Source organism: Neophocaena asiaeorientalis, unplaced genomic scaffold (assembly GCF_003031525.2).
Source record: "Neophocaena asiaeorientalis asiaeorientalis breed wild unplaced genomic scaffold, Neophocaena_asiaeorientalis_V1.1 scaffold240, whole genome shotgun sequence".
In the NCBI taxonomy this organism is placed as follows: Eukaryota; Metazoa; Chordata; class Mammalia; order Artiodactyla; family Phocoenidae; genus Neophocaena; species Neophocaena asiaeorientalis.
The window spans coordinates 3,788,921-3,809,565 of record NW_020185331.1 but is presented as its reverse complement, the minus strand read 5'-3'; the positions used below and the strand labels follow the sequence as shown (position 1 = coordinate 3,809,565).

At 51.8% G+C, this 20,645-nt stretch overlaps 1 protein-coding gene across 4 annotated transcripts in view; it reads right to left on the bottom strand.

Annotated features, from left to right (window-relative positions):
• Nucleotides 1–20,645, bottom strand: part of PAX2 (paired box 2) — a 79,978-nt gene that overhangs the window by 58,032 nt on the left and 1,301 nt on the right. For 3 of the 4 annotated variants that reach the window (XM_024735035.1, XM_024735037.1, XM_024735036.1), the window contains exons 2-4: nucleotides 20,514–20,624; nucleotides 16,814–16,982; nucleotides 15,874–16,071 (exon numbers count right to left, since the gene is read on the bottom strand). In XM_024735035.1, the coding sequence (XP_024590803.1) occupies nucleotides 15,874–16,071; nucleotides 16,814–16,982; nucleotides 20,514–20,624 (478 nt within the window). The remainder of the gene's footprint in view (nucleotides 1–15,873; nucleotides 16,072–16,813; nucleotides 16,983–20,513; nucleotides 20,625–20,645) is intronic. The other variant, XM_024735038.1, reaches the window with a different exon arrangement.

Genomic DNA, 20,645 nt, shown 5'->3' with positions numbered 1-20,645 from the left:
TTCAGATATGGTGAAGTCTTACTAAATCCCCAGCAGGAAAGGGCTGATTTGTCCTGTCTCAGGAAGCAGGCTCAGGGGACAGTTTACTCTCTTACTAGCAACGAGAGCCCAGAGGCTTTATTGGAGGTGATGGTCTGGACACATCCGCCTGCTGGAGAGATGGGATGGCGCTGCTGCTTTCTGGCAGGCTGCACTGTGCTGGGGACCAGGAGAGCGCCGGGTTTGGGGAGGCTGTGGCAGTGATCCTTTTCTGCTGGGTATGCAGGAGGGCTGGGTGTTGCACTGCTGGCTCCATCTCTGTGGATGCCTGACCAGTGTTTACTATCGCTCAGGTGGCCACATGATTTCAGCCTTTGGGCATGGGTGTGCCTGTGGGACGGAGCACTTGAATTGTGTTGTGTGGTACCATGTATTGCTGACACATTCCGGCAGCTGGCTTAAGGTCTGTTACCTGATGTTTTGTGGTATTGTATCAAGGTGACTGCACTTTGTGTAACACTGAGTTGGAGGAATTTGAGTATTGTTTGGTGGCAATGTCTGTGTTTCTGCTTTGAATTATTGTGTTCGTTGATCATATCAGCATCTTTCTTTTTCGTAATGTATGTCTCAGAGATTAGGTTAATGGGTGTCTCCTTGGTGATGTGGGTTGAGTAATGATGTTGGATCTGGGTGGTGGTGTATGATTCGGTAATTGCTTTCTTGATGTGGCTGTGTGTGAGAAGACCCATCCTTTAGCTTTTTAAACTTGCTCTGGCTTGGTCGTTTGCACTGCTTCTTTCCAGAAGGAGGATTCTAGAGATGGAGGACAAATCTCTTCTTGATGACCATTCGCACAGTTCTGTTGTTCTTGGAAGCAAGCCGCCCCTGCTCTACGGAACAGATCTGACCTTACCACAGTGACACAGGTTCTGGTGCCACCCTCCCTATATCTGCCTAATTTGGAGAGTTAAGACCCAGGGCCAAACCCAATGCCTGTCAAAAGTCTAGCTCCCTGGTGGGGACTACGGGAGGATGGATGGGACTAAGCTCCCCAATCCCAATGGGAATAACATGAACTCTAGTTCTGAGAATCCCCAGTTCACTCTACCCTGTGGCTCTGGCCATCAGCATCTTCTTCCTTCCCAGCATCCCCAGATGATGTGGCTCAGCTGTGGCTTGTACTCACAGGGCCACAAACACACACCAGGAAGAGTACAGAAGCTCGTACTAGGCATGACTTTCTACTAGGTGCAGTGTCTCTGTTCTGAGCTTGTAAGTACACGTATAAATACATGTACTCCCTGGCATGAGACTTCAAAATATAGAAAGTTGCTCAAGAGATCACACATTCCTGCACTTCCTTTGATCCAAAGTTGATATGAAGTATGGAGCAGTGGAAAAGCACATGGGTTTTAGAGCCAGTACTGCAGGAGTTCAAATCTTAGTTGTGCTACTTAGCCTGTGACCTGAGTGAGTTATTCAACTTCTCTGTACTCCAGTTACCCTATCTATAAACAATCCTATAAAGCCCTATGGGGTTGCTTATGAGGCTTAAATCAATTAATATACTTAACATAATTATAACAGTTCCTACTGCAGTAAGCACTTGTCAGCTATTATTGTTATGAACGTAAGGACTTACCAAGTAAAGTGGCCATAAGATTGGCCTATGTGTGTGTATAACCACATGTGTTAATGTGAATCAAATGTAAGATAAATCAAGTTGTGTGTGTGTATGTGTGTGATTTAAGCAGAGAAGTGCAAAAATTGCAGTCAGGTAGCATGAAGGCAGGGGGTAGTTTTCTCCTTGGGCTTCTGTCCATGTGGACAGTGAGGGGGGGTTGGGGGTTGATAAGAATCCACCACTACCCATCTCCATACAGAGGGCTATACCCAGCACTGTGGTAATGAAGAGGCAGAAAGACAGATGGCGGCCCTTATACATTTGCAATTATAAAAAATATATATTGGGCTTCCCTGGTGGCGCAATGGTTGAGAGTCTGCCTGCCGATGCGGTAGACACGGGTTCGTGCCCCAGTCCGGGAAGATCCCACATGTCGCGGAGCGCCTGGGCCCGTGAGCCATGGCCGCTGGGCCTGCGCGTCCGGAGCCTGTGCTCCACAATGGGAGAGGCCACAACAGTGAGAGGCCTGCGTACCGGCAAAAAAAAAAAAAAAAAAATTTAAGGATGATTGAGCTGTCAGCATTCAAATTTAACTCATTAAAAACACTTACTTTCTAATTTTAAAAATCAGGACCTTTACCAGCTAATAGGTGTCAATGAGGAGTAACAGAATATAGGCATTAAATTGAGAACTAAAGAAGAGATAAGAAAGGAATAGGAGTGAATGTTAAGGCATTTGGTGTGGACCTTACAGAAGTCCATTGGGCTGGACTTGGTTACATAACTAGGCCCAAGGGGCAGGGAGAACTTGGGGCCTCAGCCTTATTCCACAAGCTTTCCCATCCAGAATGTACTGTCAGTTTAGGAAACGTCCATTTTCATCTTTGCTCATGGGCACAGATTAAATAGGAGAATTCACAGAGCCCAGTTACTTTGAGCCATTACACTGAAGAAGTGAATTTTTCTCCTGAATTTTTAAAAAAATCTTTTATCCTTCAGGAATGGAATAACTGCAATGACGATCAATCTCCCATGCTTGCAGACTGAAATATGGAATATGCCTGGAATATCCAGATATGCGGGGCCACAGTAGACAGATCTGGTTTGAATCCGTCAAATATTTGCTCACTTCCTCCTCTCCTCTTTCTTCATCCTTTACCCTATCTCCATTTTCTCTCCTCTTTTCCCCTCCTCTTTCTGTTTACCTCCCCATCCTCTCCCCTCTATGACATTTAAGCATCAGAGGAACACTTCAAACCCATCAAATAAGGATTTTTTTCCCAATACCATTTCATTTTATCTTTTAAAAAAACTACAAAATGCAAAGCACCACAATGCATGAAGATGCCATGAAACCCAGAAAATGCCAACCTTCAGCTCCTCAAGCAATCATAGCCTTATCCCAGAGAAGGAGTGTGCGGTCATAAGAAGTATACATGCACACACGCACACACACACACACACAGGCTGGGCTCTCAAAAAAAGTGGACAAAGGGGGCAATTATCTAATTCTGTTCAATGGTCATGTAACTGAGTCATAAAGGTTCCTTTTTTTTTTTTCTGGAAGTACAAAGAGCAGGCCCCCTTCCTAAATCCAGCTGGGCTCACAGTGGACCATAATTCTCACTGGTATTCATGATACACAGTTCTGTTCACAGAGTATCTTTTTGGCTCCTTGAACTTTCTTATTTAAAAGATTTCAGTGTTTATGCACGCACAAGCCAGAACTCACCTACACTGGCAGACACATAACTTGATTATTACTACTGCCATAATAATAACTAACATTTATTGATATAACTGATTCACTTTGGTATAAAGCAGAAACTAACACACCATTGTAAAGCAATTATACCCCAATAAAGATGTTAAAAAAAAGAAAAAGAAAAGAAAAAAAAAACATTTATTGAGCACTTGATATCTGCCAGGTTTATGTGGAATAACTCATTCAACCTTCATGAGAACCTATGACAGAGCTCTAGCTACATGTTTATCCCCATGTTAGATCAGAATAAGGAAACTGAGGTCCAGAGAAGATTTGAGATTTACCCACAACCACATAGCCAGTGAGTGGGGAAGCTAGATTCAAACTCTGGCAATCACTTCCCAGAGCCCACTTTCTTATGTTTTCTATGCCACACAGGTTTATGTCTGGCACATAGTAGGTGCTCAGCAAAGGTTTTCTGAATGGATGAATGAAAGAATAAATGAAGGACAGACCATATCTATTAAGAACACTGATACTTCCTTAAGATAGCAAAGTGGGTTCCCTTATGAAGCCAGGCTATCGGATAGCTTAAGCTTTCTTTGGACAAAGTGATTTGCCCTCCCAACCAAATTTCCGGGGAAAGAGTCTATCAGCCATGCTTGCTCAGATACTAAGTGCTCCCAACCACCAGCTCTCCACTTGACTTTCAGGCCAAGCCCAGCCTCCCTTTAAACCAGAAATGAGACCCAAATACATCAAAGATGCTTTCTAACCACAACATTTTGTTTCCTAGAATATTTCCCTCTGAAAACGGGTGTCTCCCAATGAAATGAAACACCAATGAAATGAAAACAGGAGTTGGTTTTGTGCCTGGATAAAAAGTAAGGAATTCAATCAATAATGTGGACATCTCTAAATCCCCAGATATTTGGCATCATATTGATAATCTCTAGAGATGATTGGCTGAAGGTTTGGGTTTTCATCCAGATGTTTGGGAGTTGCCACAGTCATTAACCTGTTTGTCAGCAAGTGCTCATGCATTTCCAAGAGACCTAAGTGAACACTAAAGAGGAAAAGAATAACCCAGAATAAAACAGACTAAAGAGGACAGGGGTAGCAGCTATTCGACAAAACTAGTCAAGCAGACTCCGTTCTGGGAATGGGTTGCTGCCTTGGAGATTCATTAGAACGTGGATCCAGCTCACAAGAGACTCATGTGCTCAAAGACCTTTAAAAACCGCATAAGGCTGTATCCTTGACTGTCTACAGAACCCTACCCCATCAGATCGCAGTGTGGAGGAGTTGACGGATCAGTCCCAGCACCAGGCACAGACAGCTTACATTGTGGTCAATCCACCTTCATACCCACATGGCCTTATCCACTCTCCGGATGCCTCATGCCTGTGTGCGTAGTATGTCTACGCGTTGTCAGTCCAAGCCGTAGATTTTGCAAAGCTTGGCATAAATCTGGTTTGCGCCTTTGTCCATGTACCCCTGTTTGTGATTTAGTGCTCTGCCTTTTATCATCTCTCCTACCTCCATTTTCTTTCCCTCTCTACTTTTTAATGCTATTTACAACCTCCCTAGCCATAGTGCAGCACAGCGATCTTTCAGTTCCTCTACTGATAAACCCAAATGATTTTTCTTGCTCAGGTTTTCTCTCCACTCAGCTGAATTTACATTTTGGTAAATAGGAACTTTAGATCGTTCCATTCAATAGCATTTAGAGTTACCACTTTTATCAGAGGGATCACGGCACTAAAGGACTCCCTGCAAGGGACATTTGTTTATTCTCATGAGCGATCGGCTCTCTCTACGTTCGAGAAGGCTGCGTGCGTGCGGGCGTGCATGCACAGCGTCCTCAGTTTGAGCATCTATGCTCCACTGCCCTGTGTCAATGCTGCTTGGCACTGGCAGGAAAAGCCCAGTGAAGCCATTATGCGGACAGCAGCCGACCCTCAAACTGCTGGAGATAAATCCAGGCCCTGGGTCCTCTGTGCTGATGACCACTCGGTTCTTTGAGGAGCAAGCCCACATATGCCTGGCAGGGCTGCTTCTCCAAATTCTCCCTCCCACATCCACCCTTCTTCCCTGAACTGCAGGGGAGGCTTGTGATGGCATTACTCACAAGCAAGGTCTGGGGTCCCTTCTCCTAGAGGTGGGAGTTGGAGGAGGAGGGTAGGAAGCCAGGACAATGCCTCTCTCTCTATTTCTGGGCCATCTATTGTCTTTTTCTACTTTTTTCAATTCTTTCCACACCTTCCCCTCTATTTCTAACTCTGTTTGACCTTGAACTCTGGCCTCTCCTTTCATACCAGAATGTGTCCCAAGAGGGACAGAACCTCCAAAGAAGAAGTTACCTGGCCTGACAGGCCTGGAGACCAGTAGCCAGGGGGCCAGCCCGTCACTCCACTCCAGGAAATAAATCCCATTGTATTTGCATTTTAATTTTCCACATAAACAAAGGCCCAGAGTACTCGCTTGGGCAGCATCACTGGACGAATTTAATTAGAAATGAAAAGTTTATAGGGCCCTCTTTAATGCGATTAATGCTCAGTTAACATTTATCACATTCGTATGCTGGAATCGCCTTTTTAAAGCAGCCACTGGCCATGAAATGAATTTCTCTCAACTTTTTTTGTACCCAACCTGGGAGGTCATCTCCTGAGGAGTCTGCACTGCCCTCCAAGCTGTCTTCCTGGGGCCTCTTCCCCCACCCTCACTTCCCTTTAACTTGGCTTTGAAGAGACAAATGTGTGCTGGGATGGGAGGTCAGAGGGTGTGAGAGTGAGGGCGAACACGATTTCTAGGAGGGCTATACCCTCTGCAAAGAGCTGAGTGGTCAGCCCAGCAGACTGGCTAAAAGACTTCAGAGCCTCTTCCCTAAAGAAAAAAAAAAAAAAGACACCCCTCCCCCCACCTTCCCAACACACACAGCCAGTCCACTTCTGTGGCCAAAACCAGGCTTTATCTGGGGCTGGTTGGTGTCAACCACAGCTGGCTCTTGCTTCTCGCCTTCTGTCTTTGGCCATCTCTTTTCTACCCTTTTTTCTCCCTCATCCTGGGCTCTCTTAGACTTTCCTTCCCAGGCCCGTGGTGACCAGGGAAAGGAGCCCAAGTCTCAAGTCTGGAGACACCTCCGTTTCTCTGGCTCTCCCAGTCCCAGCCCGTGGGAAGGCCGCCTGTCCTGGTGTCAGCTCCTCAGGGAAGCAGAGCGGAGTGGGGGGAACACAATACCTCTTTTGGTCCCTAGAGGAAGGATGGCCTTCCTTATCTTAAATTCTCTTCACTCTTCCTTAATTGGCCTCCTAACCCAAACCAGCTAACCTGGGTAATGAGGAGGAGGAGAGAGAGAAAAGAAAGGATAAGGGATGTGGAGAGGGAGGGGAGGTATGCACTCTGCAGATGATAAGAGGAGAAAATAGCTTGACATTTGTCCCTACCTAAGTGCACACTCCCTATGAGGACCTCAGCAGACACAAGCCAAACAGCTGCTGCCAGTTTTCCTAGCAGCATGTCACACACATGCACCACCCCGGCACTGCACACAGCTCTACACCCTCACCTCTAGCAGAGCAAGTGCACATGTGCCTGCACCAGACTAAACGAGTTGGGACCCTCTGTGCACCTGACGGGACCCCCACTCATCCACCCACTGGGACGCTGACCATCCATTCAACCCCAGGCTTTCCAGATAACATTTGCTAGCACCTCAAACAGGCGGGCCATCCCAGTGATGGCAGATGCTTTCATCCTGGGACCAAAAGATGCCTTCAGCCCTCTGGCCAACTACCAGTTTGCCGTTGTTCACTGGACAAGACAGATGACTTTTAAGAGCTCCCTGTAATGCCAGGGCCATTTAGACAGCTTCCTAGGGCCTGAGTGCCAGGCTCAGCCAGATACCATGAACCCACACACTCTCCCCAAAACACAGCCACACGGAGGCTCCCAACACAGAGGCACCAAGCCCTCTCGGTACCACACATAAGGAGCGGGCACCATCTTGTCCTCTAGAATTAGAACCAAAGGTCACAGGATAAAGGGCAGAGTGAGGGCCTCCTCCCTGACCATCTATGTGGCCTGTCAGGCCAGATGCTGTCCACGAGGCTCCTGGTTGCCTTTGGCTTCCTTCACCAGCCCAGCAAATACCCTGGGGCCACAAGGGAGCATGTAGACCAGGGGCAGCAGCCCCAGTGCTCACGCCCATTTGTTCAAGCTCCAGGGCCCCTGCTGCTCTCCCTTCTCGCCCTCCTGCCCTCTCCAAGTCCTCTGAGTCCTTCTACTTCCTGACCCGACTGTGCCTACAACGTGGGTACAATTCCTCTTGCAGCCTGCTGCCCTGTCTCACAGCCCTTTCTCTTCCTCCTGCCAGGAGCTGCCAGGAGCCACCCGGCACGTCCTCCGGCTTCCTCTGTTTCTGGATGGCTGCAGAGGGAGCTCACTGCAGAGGAGTGCATGGCAGGCTGAAGGCAGGCAGAGGAGGGAGTCCAGAGCAAAGTAGCCAGAGGCTCCTGGGTGGAGGGGGCTCTAACCTGGAACACCCAGGAAGCGGGGCCCTCCCTCACTTCCTCTTGGCCTCTCTCCCACTCTCCCTTCTGCCAGGCACCAGGCTTGAGCGACTGCACTGCAGCAGCGCCACATCCACTGCCGGCCTGCTTTGCGGTGCTCTGCCTGGTACGGGTGACCGTGGGCTCCAGGTCTTGCGACTTGACCTCCTGTGCCACTTCCTTTGCTCTGCTACCTTTCTCCTCCCTGGCTGGCCTCCCCTTTTCTCCTTAATAACCTTCTGAGAGGCAGCCCCACCAGCCTGCTGTACCAGCCGCCCAGAGCTCTGGTTCCCTGCAACCTTTTCACATGCTCCGTTCCCAGGCAAGCCCGTCCCAGCTCCCAGGGCTCTGCTTTTCACCTCTCGCCCTCATCACCTCCTTCCTCATGCTTCCTCCTCATCCTTACTTTTGTCCTTCCCTTTCCATGTGCATCTCCCCCTCCCCTCCTCTAGCTGTGGGGAGTTACACCTCACCCCCACTTCCCTTCCTCGGGGGCTTCTGGACTCAGGGGCTCCGGAAATGTCACATCCCCTGTACCTGCACTGAGATTACTGCTCTGGTCTGAAGCAGAGAGATAAGTTATGGGCAGTTACACAGACCAGGGGCTGCAGACCGCTGGCCCATGAACTGAATCAGGCCTGGAGATGTGTTTTATTTAACCAGCACAGAGTTTTTTTGTTTTGTTTTGCGGTACGCGGGCCTCTCACTGCTGTGGTCTCTCCCGCCGCGGAGCACAGGCCCCGGATGCGCAGGCTCAGCGGCCATGGCTCACGGGCCCATGTGGGAGCTCACGGGCTCCGCGGCATGTGGGATCTTCCCGGACTGGGGCACGAACCTGTGTCCCCTGCATCGGCAGGCAGACTCTCAACCACTGCGCCACCAGGGAAGCCCCAGCACAGAGTTTTAAAAAACGAAATCTCAGTGCCTCTAGGCTGGGCCTGTGCACTCCAGCTCCTGTTTGTTCAGTTCTCACCACCTCTGTCTCAGCATCGTAGGTTCTCCTGCTAACCTTCCCTGCTGGGGTCCTGGAGGCCTCTGTGCTCATGACCCCCTGCAGCCACATGGCAGCTCCACTAACACATTCTCACCAGTCTGGACTTTGGGGCACTACTTTCCTCCCCCTACAGCTTACAACAAACCCGAACCTCTCTAGAATGCCAACGACTCTGCCTCTCTCTCTCTCGCATGAAAAACACAAGATATCTTCTTATTGTATTATCTCTCAAAAACTGAAAGGAAGAGTCCAGTTATTTTTGTGGTTGGTGAGGATGAACTACAAGACGAGCCTGGCTCCATGGCCTCTCCCGTCTCCCTCCTACATGACTTCCCCTCCTACCTGAGAGTTCCCAGGTCTACACAGGGCCTTGCTTCTTCTTTTCCAGTCCCAGGTCATCCTCTTCTGGTTTCCTACACCCTCAACAGCTCCCCTATGCCCAGCCCTCCCCAGGAGACCGCAGGCCTCTGCCTCTGCCATCATGCTCTACTTGGTCTGGTGTCCAAGCCTTCTCTGGTTCCCAGTTATGTGTTCCTTGCACCCAGCTTCTTCCTTATTTCCCTGGCACCTGGATTACTGGGGAAGGATTTGGAGGCTAAGCCTGGGGCCTGGCCGTTGGGAGAGCTCTGACAATGACCGTGTCCCAGTGCTGCTGACATGCCTCCTGCTGGGGGACCCACAGGTCCCTTGGTGGGCCACTGCACCGGAACTCTGCAGGAAGGGGGTACACCAGGAAGGCCATCTTCCTGGCTGCTTATGCAGTTGGTCCCTAACTAGTTCTGCCAACAGGGCTGGGACTCAAGTGTTGAAATGAAGATGGACAGTGGACCACACAGCTCTCTATCACCAAGGCAGCATCGCTGCAGCAAAGCCTCTAATTGGGGCCTAACTAGACTGGACTGTTACAGTGCAAAGAAAAATTTGGCCCCAATTTCCCCAAATTATGAAACGAGAACTCTCCAACCCAGCCCTATTATTGCTGCCCAAGGGCCCAATGACTGCCTCACTGATTGACCTGATGGTCCCAAGGACAAGGTGTCCAGCCTCTGTCTGTGACTGCAGGTCTTCCTCTTTTTCCTCCTCTTGGCCCCAGAGCCCATTTACCTAAGAGCAGACGCAGGTAGGCACAAACACACACAAATCCACACACCCTAAAGATATCAATCTCTGCGCCCACAAACCATCATGAATAGATTCAAGCTGCACCTTTAGAGTACCAAAACAAATAACTTGCTCAACAGGAGAAAAACATTTCAACCCAGTAGTTTAGTGGTAGACCGATAAACCCACAGCGATGTAATTTTCCACCCGTTTAATATTTTACATGTTATTAGGGCATTGGTTGTGAGACACCGTTGCCCACTCCTCAGATTTATCAGGGCCCCTTCTCTCTTCTCTAGGCTCACCCGCGTGGCTGGGTGATCAGCATTGGGCATAGCTTCCCCTGCATGAATCGGAACTCTGAATGCAAGAAACTTGCCCTCCGAGAATCTGACCTGGGGGTGGGGGTGCTGAGATGAAACAGCAGGGATTCAGAGAAGTGGCAGGCCATGTTCACACCCTTTACTGAATTCTTTTAAGGAACAGGACGTGAGAAAGGAATTCTTTCCAGCGTACAGTTTCCTCTTAATATAAGAATTCCAACTCCAGGCAGCAAGGAGGAAGGGCCGAGGACAGACCTGAACTTCAAGAGGCAAAGTTGCAGAGTAGCTGGAGCTGAAGGTCTAGGGAGCTGGGGGCAGACAATGGAGCCCCTGGTTTAAGGCGCTCCTTTGTGGGCTCAGAGGGAGCCCCCTTTTCAGCGTGCAGGCTCTGGTGTAGGGGGGTTTGATTCATCTTCCGCACCAGTTACTACTATCGCGATTCTTTCTATGGAAGCATAATATTCTTGTCCACAACACACACCATCACACATACAACCACACTATCCCATGGGTACTGGAACAAGTCCACTTCCCAGCTGCTCCCTACCACCCCAACTTCCAACGGTGCCTCTGGTCCCCTGGATCTACTTTGCACAATAATTCCCACCTTGTGCCAATATGCACACAAAGCCATTGCCCCATCTCCCCCCCTCCCCAATATTCTCTTCTCCAGGCACCCCGTTTCCCTTCTCTAGGGGCTGCTCCTGCCTGGCCCCATCTCCACTTGGTTAATTCCCCCCGTGGCCCCTGTATTGAACTGTTGTGTTGTCCATTTCCCTGTGACAAGGGCTCTGGTTACAGAGTTATTGATTGGTTTTCATGCAGACAAATGGGCCCTTCCCGAGCTCCCATCGAAATCCCTGGCTGTATGGGCTGATTGTTGCCTCTCAGGGTGTAGGATTGCACTGGAGACCACCCTCCACGCAACCTCCTTTGCCCAGACTGTGGACGGTAATAAATGGAGGCAGCCTGAGCGATAATAAAAGCAATTGAGTAGGTTACCTGTGCAGATACAAGATTTATGCCTCTTCATATTTGATGTGATTGTTTTATTGAGTTCTCAGAATAGTTGGTCACACTTTATTTATTTATTTAGGGTTTTCCCCTCTTGTTTCCTCTTTGCATCACCCTCCAAAACCCACCTGGAGCTTTCGTTAGGGACAACCCCTCCTGCCTTCCTCTTTCCTAGAGTTGCCAGTGGAGGTAAGAACTCAGGGCAACCAGCCATTGCTCTCACCTGAAAGCCATTTTGTGGCCTGCCCGCCCACTCGGAGCCTGGCCGCAGGGAAACAGACCGATACAATTGCTGGCCAAGAAGTCTAAAATAACTAAGGGAGCAAAAATGGCTTTTCAGGGGGACGACTCCAGCTCGTTTTAAGAAATAAGAAGGCCAGCAGTCATGACTATTTCACACGTTATTCTAACGATGGGCAGCCTCTGCAGCAGGAGATGCTCTCTGGGGAAGGACAGGTGAGCAAGGCTTTTCAGACAGAAACTGGCACGTCTGTCCACTATAGGCAGCCTGATCCAGTAGGCCCAGGGCCACAGAAAGCAAGTTCTCTATCCTTACTTTTCCCTTTCCTCTGTGGGGAGAAGTCTTCTTCTTAACCTACCGACTTGCCTTGGCTCTTTGCCACTAGACCAACAGCCCTGACCACCAAACAACTGCAAGGGTACAGAGATGGGCAGGCAGTGCTGCCTCTCTGGGCCAGCTTTGTGCCAAGCCAGGTCCAAGAGTCAAATGTGCAATGTTCTAGAACCTGTGTCTGAGAAAGGGACACAGACCCCCACCGTGAACATGTCTTCAGCATTCCCTTGGCTGGGATGAGTGGCTCCCAGCTTACTTGGAAAGGCCTTTGAATGAACAGCTAGGCCACTGTCACCCCAGTGCCAGATTTCCAATGAAGACCTGCAGATGACACGAGACGGAGCTGTTCAACAGCCCTGGGGCTGGCGCCTTCTTGAAGCCAGTGCTGCCACTGCTAGGAGAGTAAATATGCTCACTTAGAGCCCAACAGGCTAAGGGAGAGTATGGGTAGCAGGTGATCGGGGGAAAATTGACTCTGGGAGGGTCCACTCCAAGGATCTAGGAGCTGAGAGTGCCTTGATCCCAAAGAGTATAGGGCAGGCTGAAAAAGTTAAGAGAGCCAGGGCCTCCTTGCCAGCTCAGTCCAAGACAGTGCCCTCAGGGGATCTTCAGTAACCCTAGACTGTATCTGGAGTTTGCGCCTGTGCCTTCAAAGGAGCTATATTCCCTGCCCAGAGCAACAGACAAACCTGAAGACTCTGGCATATAATCAGGAAAATCCTTCCTGCCCAGCCAATTGCTCAGCAACGTAACTAGGTGGCTGTTTCCCTTTCAGCAGCTTGGATCTCCCTCCATCTCCTCCCCCCTCCGGGCCATTTCCCACACCAGGTTTCAATCTCAAGTCACCTGTTTATAAACACCCGCCCCCTACGGCAGTGGTGTACAAGCTGAAGAGCTGGCAACTCCACGCTCAGCGATCAGTAACCCAATATTGAGAGTCACTCAAATAAATTCCACATGCTAAGCAATCTGGTCAACCCTCCGGATTTTTGACGGTGGTCTCTGGGGTGAGGGTGGGGCTGGGAGGCCTCTCTGACCTACTCCATTGGCTCGGAGAGATATTTCTGTGAGGATTTGCCAATGGAGAATGCGGGCTGGATGTCCAAGCCTTTATCGCGACAGTATCAGAAAAAGCCCAAACCACTTTTAAAGCATGAAAAGCAATTTAGTTTATAACCATAACAGTATATTTCAAGTGTGGCAACAGCATCTGTTTGGGGAGGAGAAGATGAAAACCCTCATGATTTGGCTCAGGTGGATAAGCGTGTGTGGATTTCCTTTCTTGCCAACGGCCGGCACGGGCACATTCTTACCATGAGGGTTATAAAGTACCCAGCACAAGTGGGCACCTCACCAACAGTAAAGCGCTAAACTCAAGAACCACCCGGTCCCCAATGCGTCACACTTTCTACACAGAGGAAAATCTGTAGGCTCTTCCTTACAGCAAGTGAGATTTCACAAAGTTCCTGGCATCAGCAGCGCCAGCAGAAATCCCGCTTTTAGCAGGTTTTAGGGTTGAAGCAACGCATCTCAGATAAACCCTCCCTTTCAGAGCAAAGCACCTCGAGGGATGACACTAAGGGCACGGGCCCAGATGCATCCCTCCAGTCCTGACTCGGCAGCACACTGGGAAGCCCCCAGAATTCTTTTCAAAGTATGAGTCACGGTAGGATTCTGTCCCAAAGCAAAATCAAGAATACTCTGACTGTGCCTTGTTGACAAAGCAAGCCAGGAAGCCTAGCTGCAGACCCAGGGCTGGCTGCCCATGCTGCCGGTGGCTTCCCCGTTCCCCTCCCACTCCCTTGCCATCTCCAGCAACACCTGTCCACAGATGGCTATTTTCCCACACCCAAAGGTAGCCTCCGTGCCCCTCAGGTGATAGGGCTCCGTGCTGAGCAAATTCTGCTGCTGTCAGAGCTGTCAAGCTGAAGCCGTTCTTTCTCCCACTCTCATCCCACTAGCAGCTCACTCTTCTACTTTCTCTCAGTTCTGGTGAGCACACCTCAAGGCCTCTGGAGCTTGATCCTGGGGTCACATGTCCCCTGCTCTCCGTGGCTTTTCAGGATGAGAGTATTCCCCAACTTTTGTATAAGCCAGCTTCCCAAAACATCTCGGCCAGTGAGGGGTATATGTTGGGGAGAGGGGGGGAGAAGTGGTGCTAGACAGAGTGCTAGGCAAGGGGTGCTGCCGCCACACCTGCCTTGATTGCTCCAATCCTCCACACATCAAGAGAAGCACATTGCCTTTGACCGAACATATCTTGGGTTCCTCCACCGGCTTGCAAATCCTATCACAGCAACAAGATTTCTACCAAATGTTCTCCAGAACACCAGCACCCAGTCCCAGCAACATTGCTCCTCAGCAGGGCTGCTCTCCTCCCAAGACTCGGTTCCAACTCACTCCCAAGACCAGTAGCCAGCCTAGAGGCTGAGAGGAGACAATGCTTTGGCCCCTTCCCATCCCTCACCGCCACTCCTGCCCCAGCCCCAAAGCTTCCCCAGCTTCCTCCTCTCACTTTGAAATGCAAAAGACTCATTCCTCTCCCAAACCACCAGGAGAATTTCTCCAGCTCCTTTGGAAGGTATCTGAATGTCAAACCACCAGGCCCAGGGAGCTGGAGAATTTTCGGAGGGTGTATAATTAGCTGATCAGTATTATGTTACCCTGTTCATAACTGAATAACCATTTTAATACAGATGGCACACACTGGGATAATTTCTGGGGTCGCCTCGCAGTACGTTACAGCACGAGTGTGGCAGAGGGAATCTTCTTTAGCCAAGGTACATTCTACCAGCTAATTTTACCTGCTGTTTTCAGCATGATTTGGGATAATTCCATTTCATTTGCAAAATATTAAAAAAAAAACCCTTGATACGTGATGCCAGTTTCAGAAAAAGGCACCAGCTGAATTATTAGTTGTCCTGATAATGAGCCTATGAAGAGTGTAAAGAAAAACAAGGGTATGAAACCCTCAGCCTTCTTCTCGTTTGGAGTGTTGCCCTACAATGCGCGGGGCGGGGGTAGAAAAGCTGGCCAAGGCTGTCCGGAATTTGCACAGGGTCTCTGCTGACATCAGGTTGTACAGTTCTGTGATGGGAAAGCCATCTTGGGTTCCCATGTCCAAGTGCTCTTGTTATGTGCTGTACCTGCCACATGTGTACACTGGCCGGGGGCGGGGGGTACATACATGGAGTGTGCATGGGTCCCAGAGAGCACATTGGAGTGGCTCAGAGATTGGGAGACTGACTATCTTGTGCTACTATATGTCGAGCTGAATCCAGCCTGAGTTGTCCCCCTGTGCCTGAGCCTGTCATCAGTGCAGGCTTAGGCCTGGACGTAGGTACTCTAGGCGGTTGGAGGCATCTCCTAAGGTTCAGTCTCAGGGTCCAGAGCTCTCCCTGCTGACCTGGCATCCCACTCCAGGTCTAGCTCCTCTACTCCCTGCCAATGGCTGGCTGGTGGTTGGCGTTTGCTCCGCAGGCCTCGATACTGGTGGTAACAGGCCGGAAATTTGTGAGGAGCTGGCTAGCAAGTCCTGGGCTCCCGGGAGGCCAGCTTTGTGGGAGTCAGCAGGGATGGCGGGGGAGCCAGGACAGGCGGCTGCCCCTGCGGAAGGGAGCATGCCTTTAGAAAGGGAAGTCTGTTTGGAGGCGATGAATAGACACTGGTCATTTTAAAGGCTTCGGCTGTGGGCTGTGATTGTCTCTAGATACCGAGGCGCGTAATCTTGGAGTCTTAATTACCACAAACACTTGGATTCATTTCCAGGACGCCAGCGGGAGAAGCCTGGCAGGGAATACCCAGCCCTGAGCTGGAGACAGCCTTGTCTGTCTGTCTATCTCTCTGCCTCCCAGGTCCCCTCTCCCTGCCCAAAGGACCTGGGAGCTGGAAGCAGGAGCAAGGGCAGGCAGAGGCCGAAGAAAGAACAGAGACCGGTGCTGGGGGAAGCCCTGGTGGGCCGGAGCTGGGAGCTGGAGCCCCACCCTGCAGCCCGGCGTGGCTTGCTCACCTGTTGATGGAAGAGACGCTGGGCACTGTGTCATTGTCACAGATGCCCTCCGCCAGGAGCCGGTCCCGGATCTCCCAGGCGAACATAGTCGGGTTCTGTCGCTTGTATTCAGCAATCTTGTCCACAACTTTGGGTGTTGCCACTTTGGGCTTGGAGCCGCCGATCACTCCGGGCTTGATGCTGCCGGTCTCATAGTACCTGCGCCGGGAAGGCCGGCGGGGTCAGCGAGAAGCGGGTGGTGGCGGGGACAGGGCGCTGCAGGCGCAGAGCCGCTGAGCCACTCTCCTGCCTGAGGCAGTGGCACGGAGGGAAAAGGCCCAGAGTGTCTGAACCGGCTTCCAGAGTCCACTTGGCTAGGGCAGGGACGCAGTGGAGGATGAGGGGAGGGACACCAGGGGCGCTCCCTCCCTGGAGGTGGCCATACCAAAGGCTGCACGCACAGCAGCTGGAATCAATGCCCCTGGGAGTGGAAGCCCGGCCCCTCATTTGGGAAGAGCGGGGGGAACAGTACTTGGAGGCCTCCAGACCTTTCCCACAGAGCACAGGGACCCTATGGGAAGCAGGACCAACCTTCTACCTCCCCAAGCTGATTTTTCTCTTCTCAGGGACCCATTTTTACCTTCCACCCTATTCCTCCAACCCTCCCTTCCAAAGGGAAGAGCTGTCCTTCCGTTTCTGAAGACTGGAATCAGGCTATCTCCCAGTGAGGACCCTGGAGCGGGGCAGGTGCTGGATGGCCCTGCTCCACCCTCGCTTCTGGGGCCACAGTCACCACCTGAGTGCCCTCTCCAAAAGGAGCAGCTCTCCAGATAGCCCCAGTCAGGAACCTCCCTCTCCCACTGGCGACCTCGACTTAGCCAAGCCCTCGGCTGGAGACCCAGGGCTATCCAAACATGGAAGGAGACAGGGCATCTACCAGGGGCAGCTCCGAGGCCCTCACCTGCCCAGGATTTTGCTGACACAGCCGTGGCTGACCCGCAGCTGCCGGGAGATGTCGCAGGGCCGCACACCCTGGTGGGCCAGCTCCACGATGCGTTGCCTCACCACGTCGGGCAGGGGCCTGCCATTCACAAACACCCCCCCAAGCTGGTTCACACCCCCGTGCCCTGCTGGGGAGAGACAAGAAAAAAAAAACAACACCCCACACACAGCAGGGACCGGCCATTAGTCAGGGTCCGCGACCCAGGACGTGCAAAGGGAGCAGGCAGGGCGGAAGGGCATGTTCCCGGACTCGCGGGAGAACGAAGGCCGCCGACCACAATGCAGAGGATTAGGGACTGGAATCTGCAGAGCTGCAGAAACGCGGAAGCGCAGATGCTGGGCGGAGGGCTGGGAAAGAACGGCTCTAAGACCGGTGCTACACCAGGGAGAAAGTGAGGGAAGGAATGGGGAAGCAGGGAGAGAGGGAAAAAAAGGGAAGAGGGGGAGAAAAACAGCACAGTGGGAATTAACGCCAGCAGGAAAGAATGTAGGGAAGAGAGGACAGGAAGGGCCGGGCGGAGGACGGAACCGGAGCGGTGCGGAATCCCGCCTGAGCCGCAGGCAAGAGGGAGTTGTAGGAGCCTGCTCGGAGGCGGATGATTCTGGGGTGTTTGGGTCCGGTTGACTCTGTACATAAGGACTCCAAGCACAGAGAGGGCCTAAGTCCCTGACATCCCCCCTTTTGCTCCCTACCTCTTTCCTTGTATTTATTTTTAATTGGAGTTAGAGTTTTCCTGCCTCTTTCCCTGTGTTTTTGTTTTGTTTTGTTTTCTGATGGGGAGCTTTTCTTTCCTTTATGTTTTCTATCTTTAGATATTTGGGGAGCCATATTTCCCCTTCGCCTCTGTAGTGTTTAAAGTTCAAAGAAAGCCAAGTGAAGGAGGGAAGGCTGAAGAAGCAGGGGCCCAGAATCTGCTGCGCTCGGAGACGGGGAGGCAGTGGAAAGCGGCAAAGTGCCGGGGTAGCAGCCACAGAACGCAGACTGTTTGGGTTCGTCCGCCTGCCGCGCTGCGCTAGGCTTGGGGCCCATGGCCTCGCTCAGGACGCACGGTACAGGTAGCCCAGGCGGGCTGAAGGCGCACGGGGCACCGTGTGCAGCCAGCGCGAGCCAGCTCGTGTCCATCTGACCTTTTAGACCTCCGCAGCCACTCGGGAAACCGGGCAGCAACGGCGTTTGCTCTCCTGGGCAAGAGGAGGGTGCTGGGTCTCCAACCAGACTCCAGTGCAGGCTCCCAACCTCGGAGCCGAGGTGGTCGCCGGATGCCAGGCCTGAGGACGCTGCCTGGCGCCCCATTCTCCCTGGCTGACAGCAGTCTAGAAATCCTGCACCCAAAGCCATCAACCTGCAGCCGCAGTTACTGAGCAATCTAACCGCAGAGAGTTCTAGCGGCAGAGTCCGACCTGACCGGGCCAGCAACCTGCAGTTCCTGTCCTGCTAGCCTCAGGCGACTTTCGGAGAAAGCGGGGACATCTGCACCCGACTCGCTTCTCTCCCGTTCCCTTCTGGGGGACCAAGAATAGGGGCCAGCGAAACCCCTGGGGAGAGGCCTCTGATCTAGAGGTTGGGGGAGGCCGAAGCCTCTTATTCTACCCCTCATCCATGCTAGGCTCCCTACCTCTAGCCCCGCTCCTCACCCCTCCCCTCCCTCCAAACCCGACCATCAATAATTTAGGCCCCGGGAGAACTCGCGTTACCGGTATGAAAAGGCGGCAGCTGCGGGCAGATTAAAGATGAATAATTCAGCCTCCTCGGGCTCCGGGCCCGGCCCCTCGACCCCAATCTAAGGGGTGGGTAAGGGAAGGGGGCACGGCGGGAGTCCAGGGCTGGGGCCGAGAACCTGCGCTGAGTCGGGCCTGGAATGCACCACTGCCGCCGGCGCCGACTCGGGCTGCCGCTGCTGGCCGGCCAGCCCGCCCGCGCCGCGGTCTCTCCCTTCCTCCGACCACCTTCGGCTCGCCTTGCTACCCTTTCGGTTTCAAAGTGGCACCCAGTGGGCGGCCAGGACTCGGCAGATCCCCCGCGGAATCGGCAAGAGAGGGGAGGCAGCGGGGCCAGGGGGCCGGCGGGCTGGGCGAAGACGGCGTGGTACCCCGTTCCACTCCCTCCGAAAAGGAGTCAGGATTTCAGGCTCGGCTCCCAGAAACCCGCGGCAGCCGGAGGCCCCTGGCTCGGATTTCCTGTGCTTGGAAATTATTTAGGGAAATATATTTTGTCACAGGAGTATTTTTTAAAGCACCCATATATACATATATATATATATATATATATATATATGTGCTAAATATATGCTTAGAGAAAAATACAGCTCTCCCTCCTAGGCTCTCTTGTCCCAAGCACAGATCCAAGCCAGGTCTAAAAAGTTTCCCTGTGAAAAGTTACAAATCATCCTTGATTATTAACCTACAGAGGAGGGGACGTTTTCTATTTAGAATCTATTTATCTTTTAAAAAAAGAAGGCGGCAAAACAAAAACAAACAAAAAATACCTCTGAATTGTTTTCCAAGCTAAAGACATATGACAAGAATTAGATAAATTCAAATTTCATTAAAATAATTCTCTTTTCCTAGTTTTAAATTTTTTTCTCCCCTTCTCCTTTTTCCTGTAACATTTTTTTTCTGTTTTCTGGCTCTTCTTTCCTCCCCCTTGTTTTGATTTCTCTCTCCTTTCTCCCCAGCTTTGGCATTTGCCTTCCTTTTGTTCTCCCCCCTTTTCTCCCTCTTTTCTCCCTCTTTTCCTATCCCCTGGCCAGGTTACTGGCTGGCCCATCCTTACCAGGGAGTGGGAGCCCAGCAAGGAGCCTCCAGAACTAGAAGCTGAGCTTTGCTCTACCCAGGGATCGCCTGGAAGGCTCTTCTACGTGATCTTTCACAGACTTCGATTTCTTGGAATCCCTCTTTGTTTTTAGAGCATCTCCCAGGGAGAGGCAGAGAAAGATGACCACCACGTCCTGCCAATCTCAGACTCCCAACTCCAGGACAAGAGGGGAAGTAGTAGGATGGAAGGTAGGAAAAAAAAAGAAGAGGAAGGAAGTATTTCAAACCAGCCCACAAGAAGCCTTGGCTGGGCTGGCAGGGCCAGGAGGTGCTGGGAGCTGAGGGTCAGAAGGGGGCACCCCACCCCCACACTCTTCAGCCTGATTGTCCTGACACTGAGGCTGCCCTTGCTGGGAGTCTCCTCCTGGACCACCACACTCTAAGTTCCAGAAAGGTAGAGATGAGGGGAGGGAGGAGGGGGAGGCAGAGAGAGAGAAAGAGAGAAGATAAAGAAAACACAACACAACACAAAACCCTGAAAACTGCCTGTCCATTAGTCCCCCAGCTCCAGTCAAGAGGGTGGCCAGGGAGTAGAGTGGTTGGAGCCAGGGTCAGGGGCTGTGGATCCACTACCTAAGAAAAAGCAGGTGGAAGGAAGGAGGGTGATGGGCACTAGGGAGGTATGAAGGCAGGGAGAAGAAGTATGAGCGACAAGGCAGAAGGGAGAGAAACTGGGGGCTTTAGAAACACCGGGAAATGAGGAAGAACGAAAGGGGTGACCAGGAGAAGCCAGGGTGGCCTCCAAGATGGGACCTGAGCGCGTGGGGAGCCAGGGCCGCGCCAGGACGGGACAGGGAGGGACGGGGAGCCCCGAGCTGGGGCAGGAGCCGGGCGCCGGTACTCACGGTGCATCGCTGAGAAGGGGTCTGCTTTGCAGTGCATATCCATGGGGAGACAGAGGAGCGGGAGCAGCGCGGCCGCCGCCGCCGTGTCGCCTCTCAAACTCAACTTCAGCACTTCAGGAAAAAAGGGAGGGA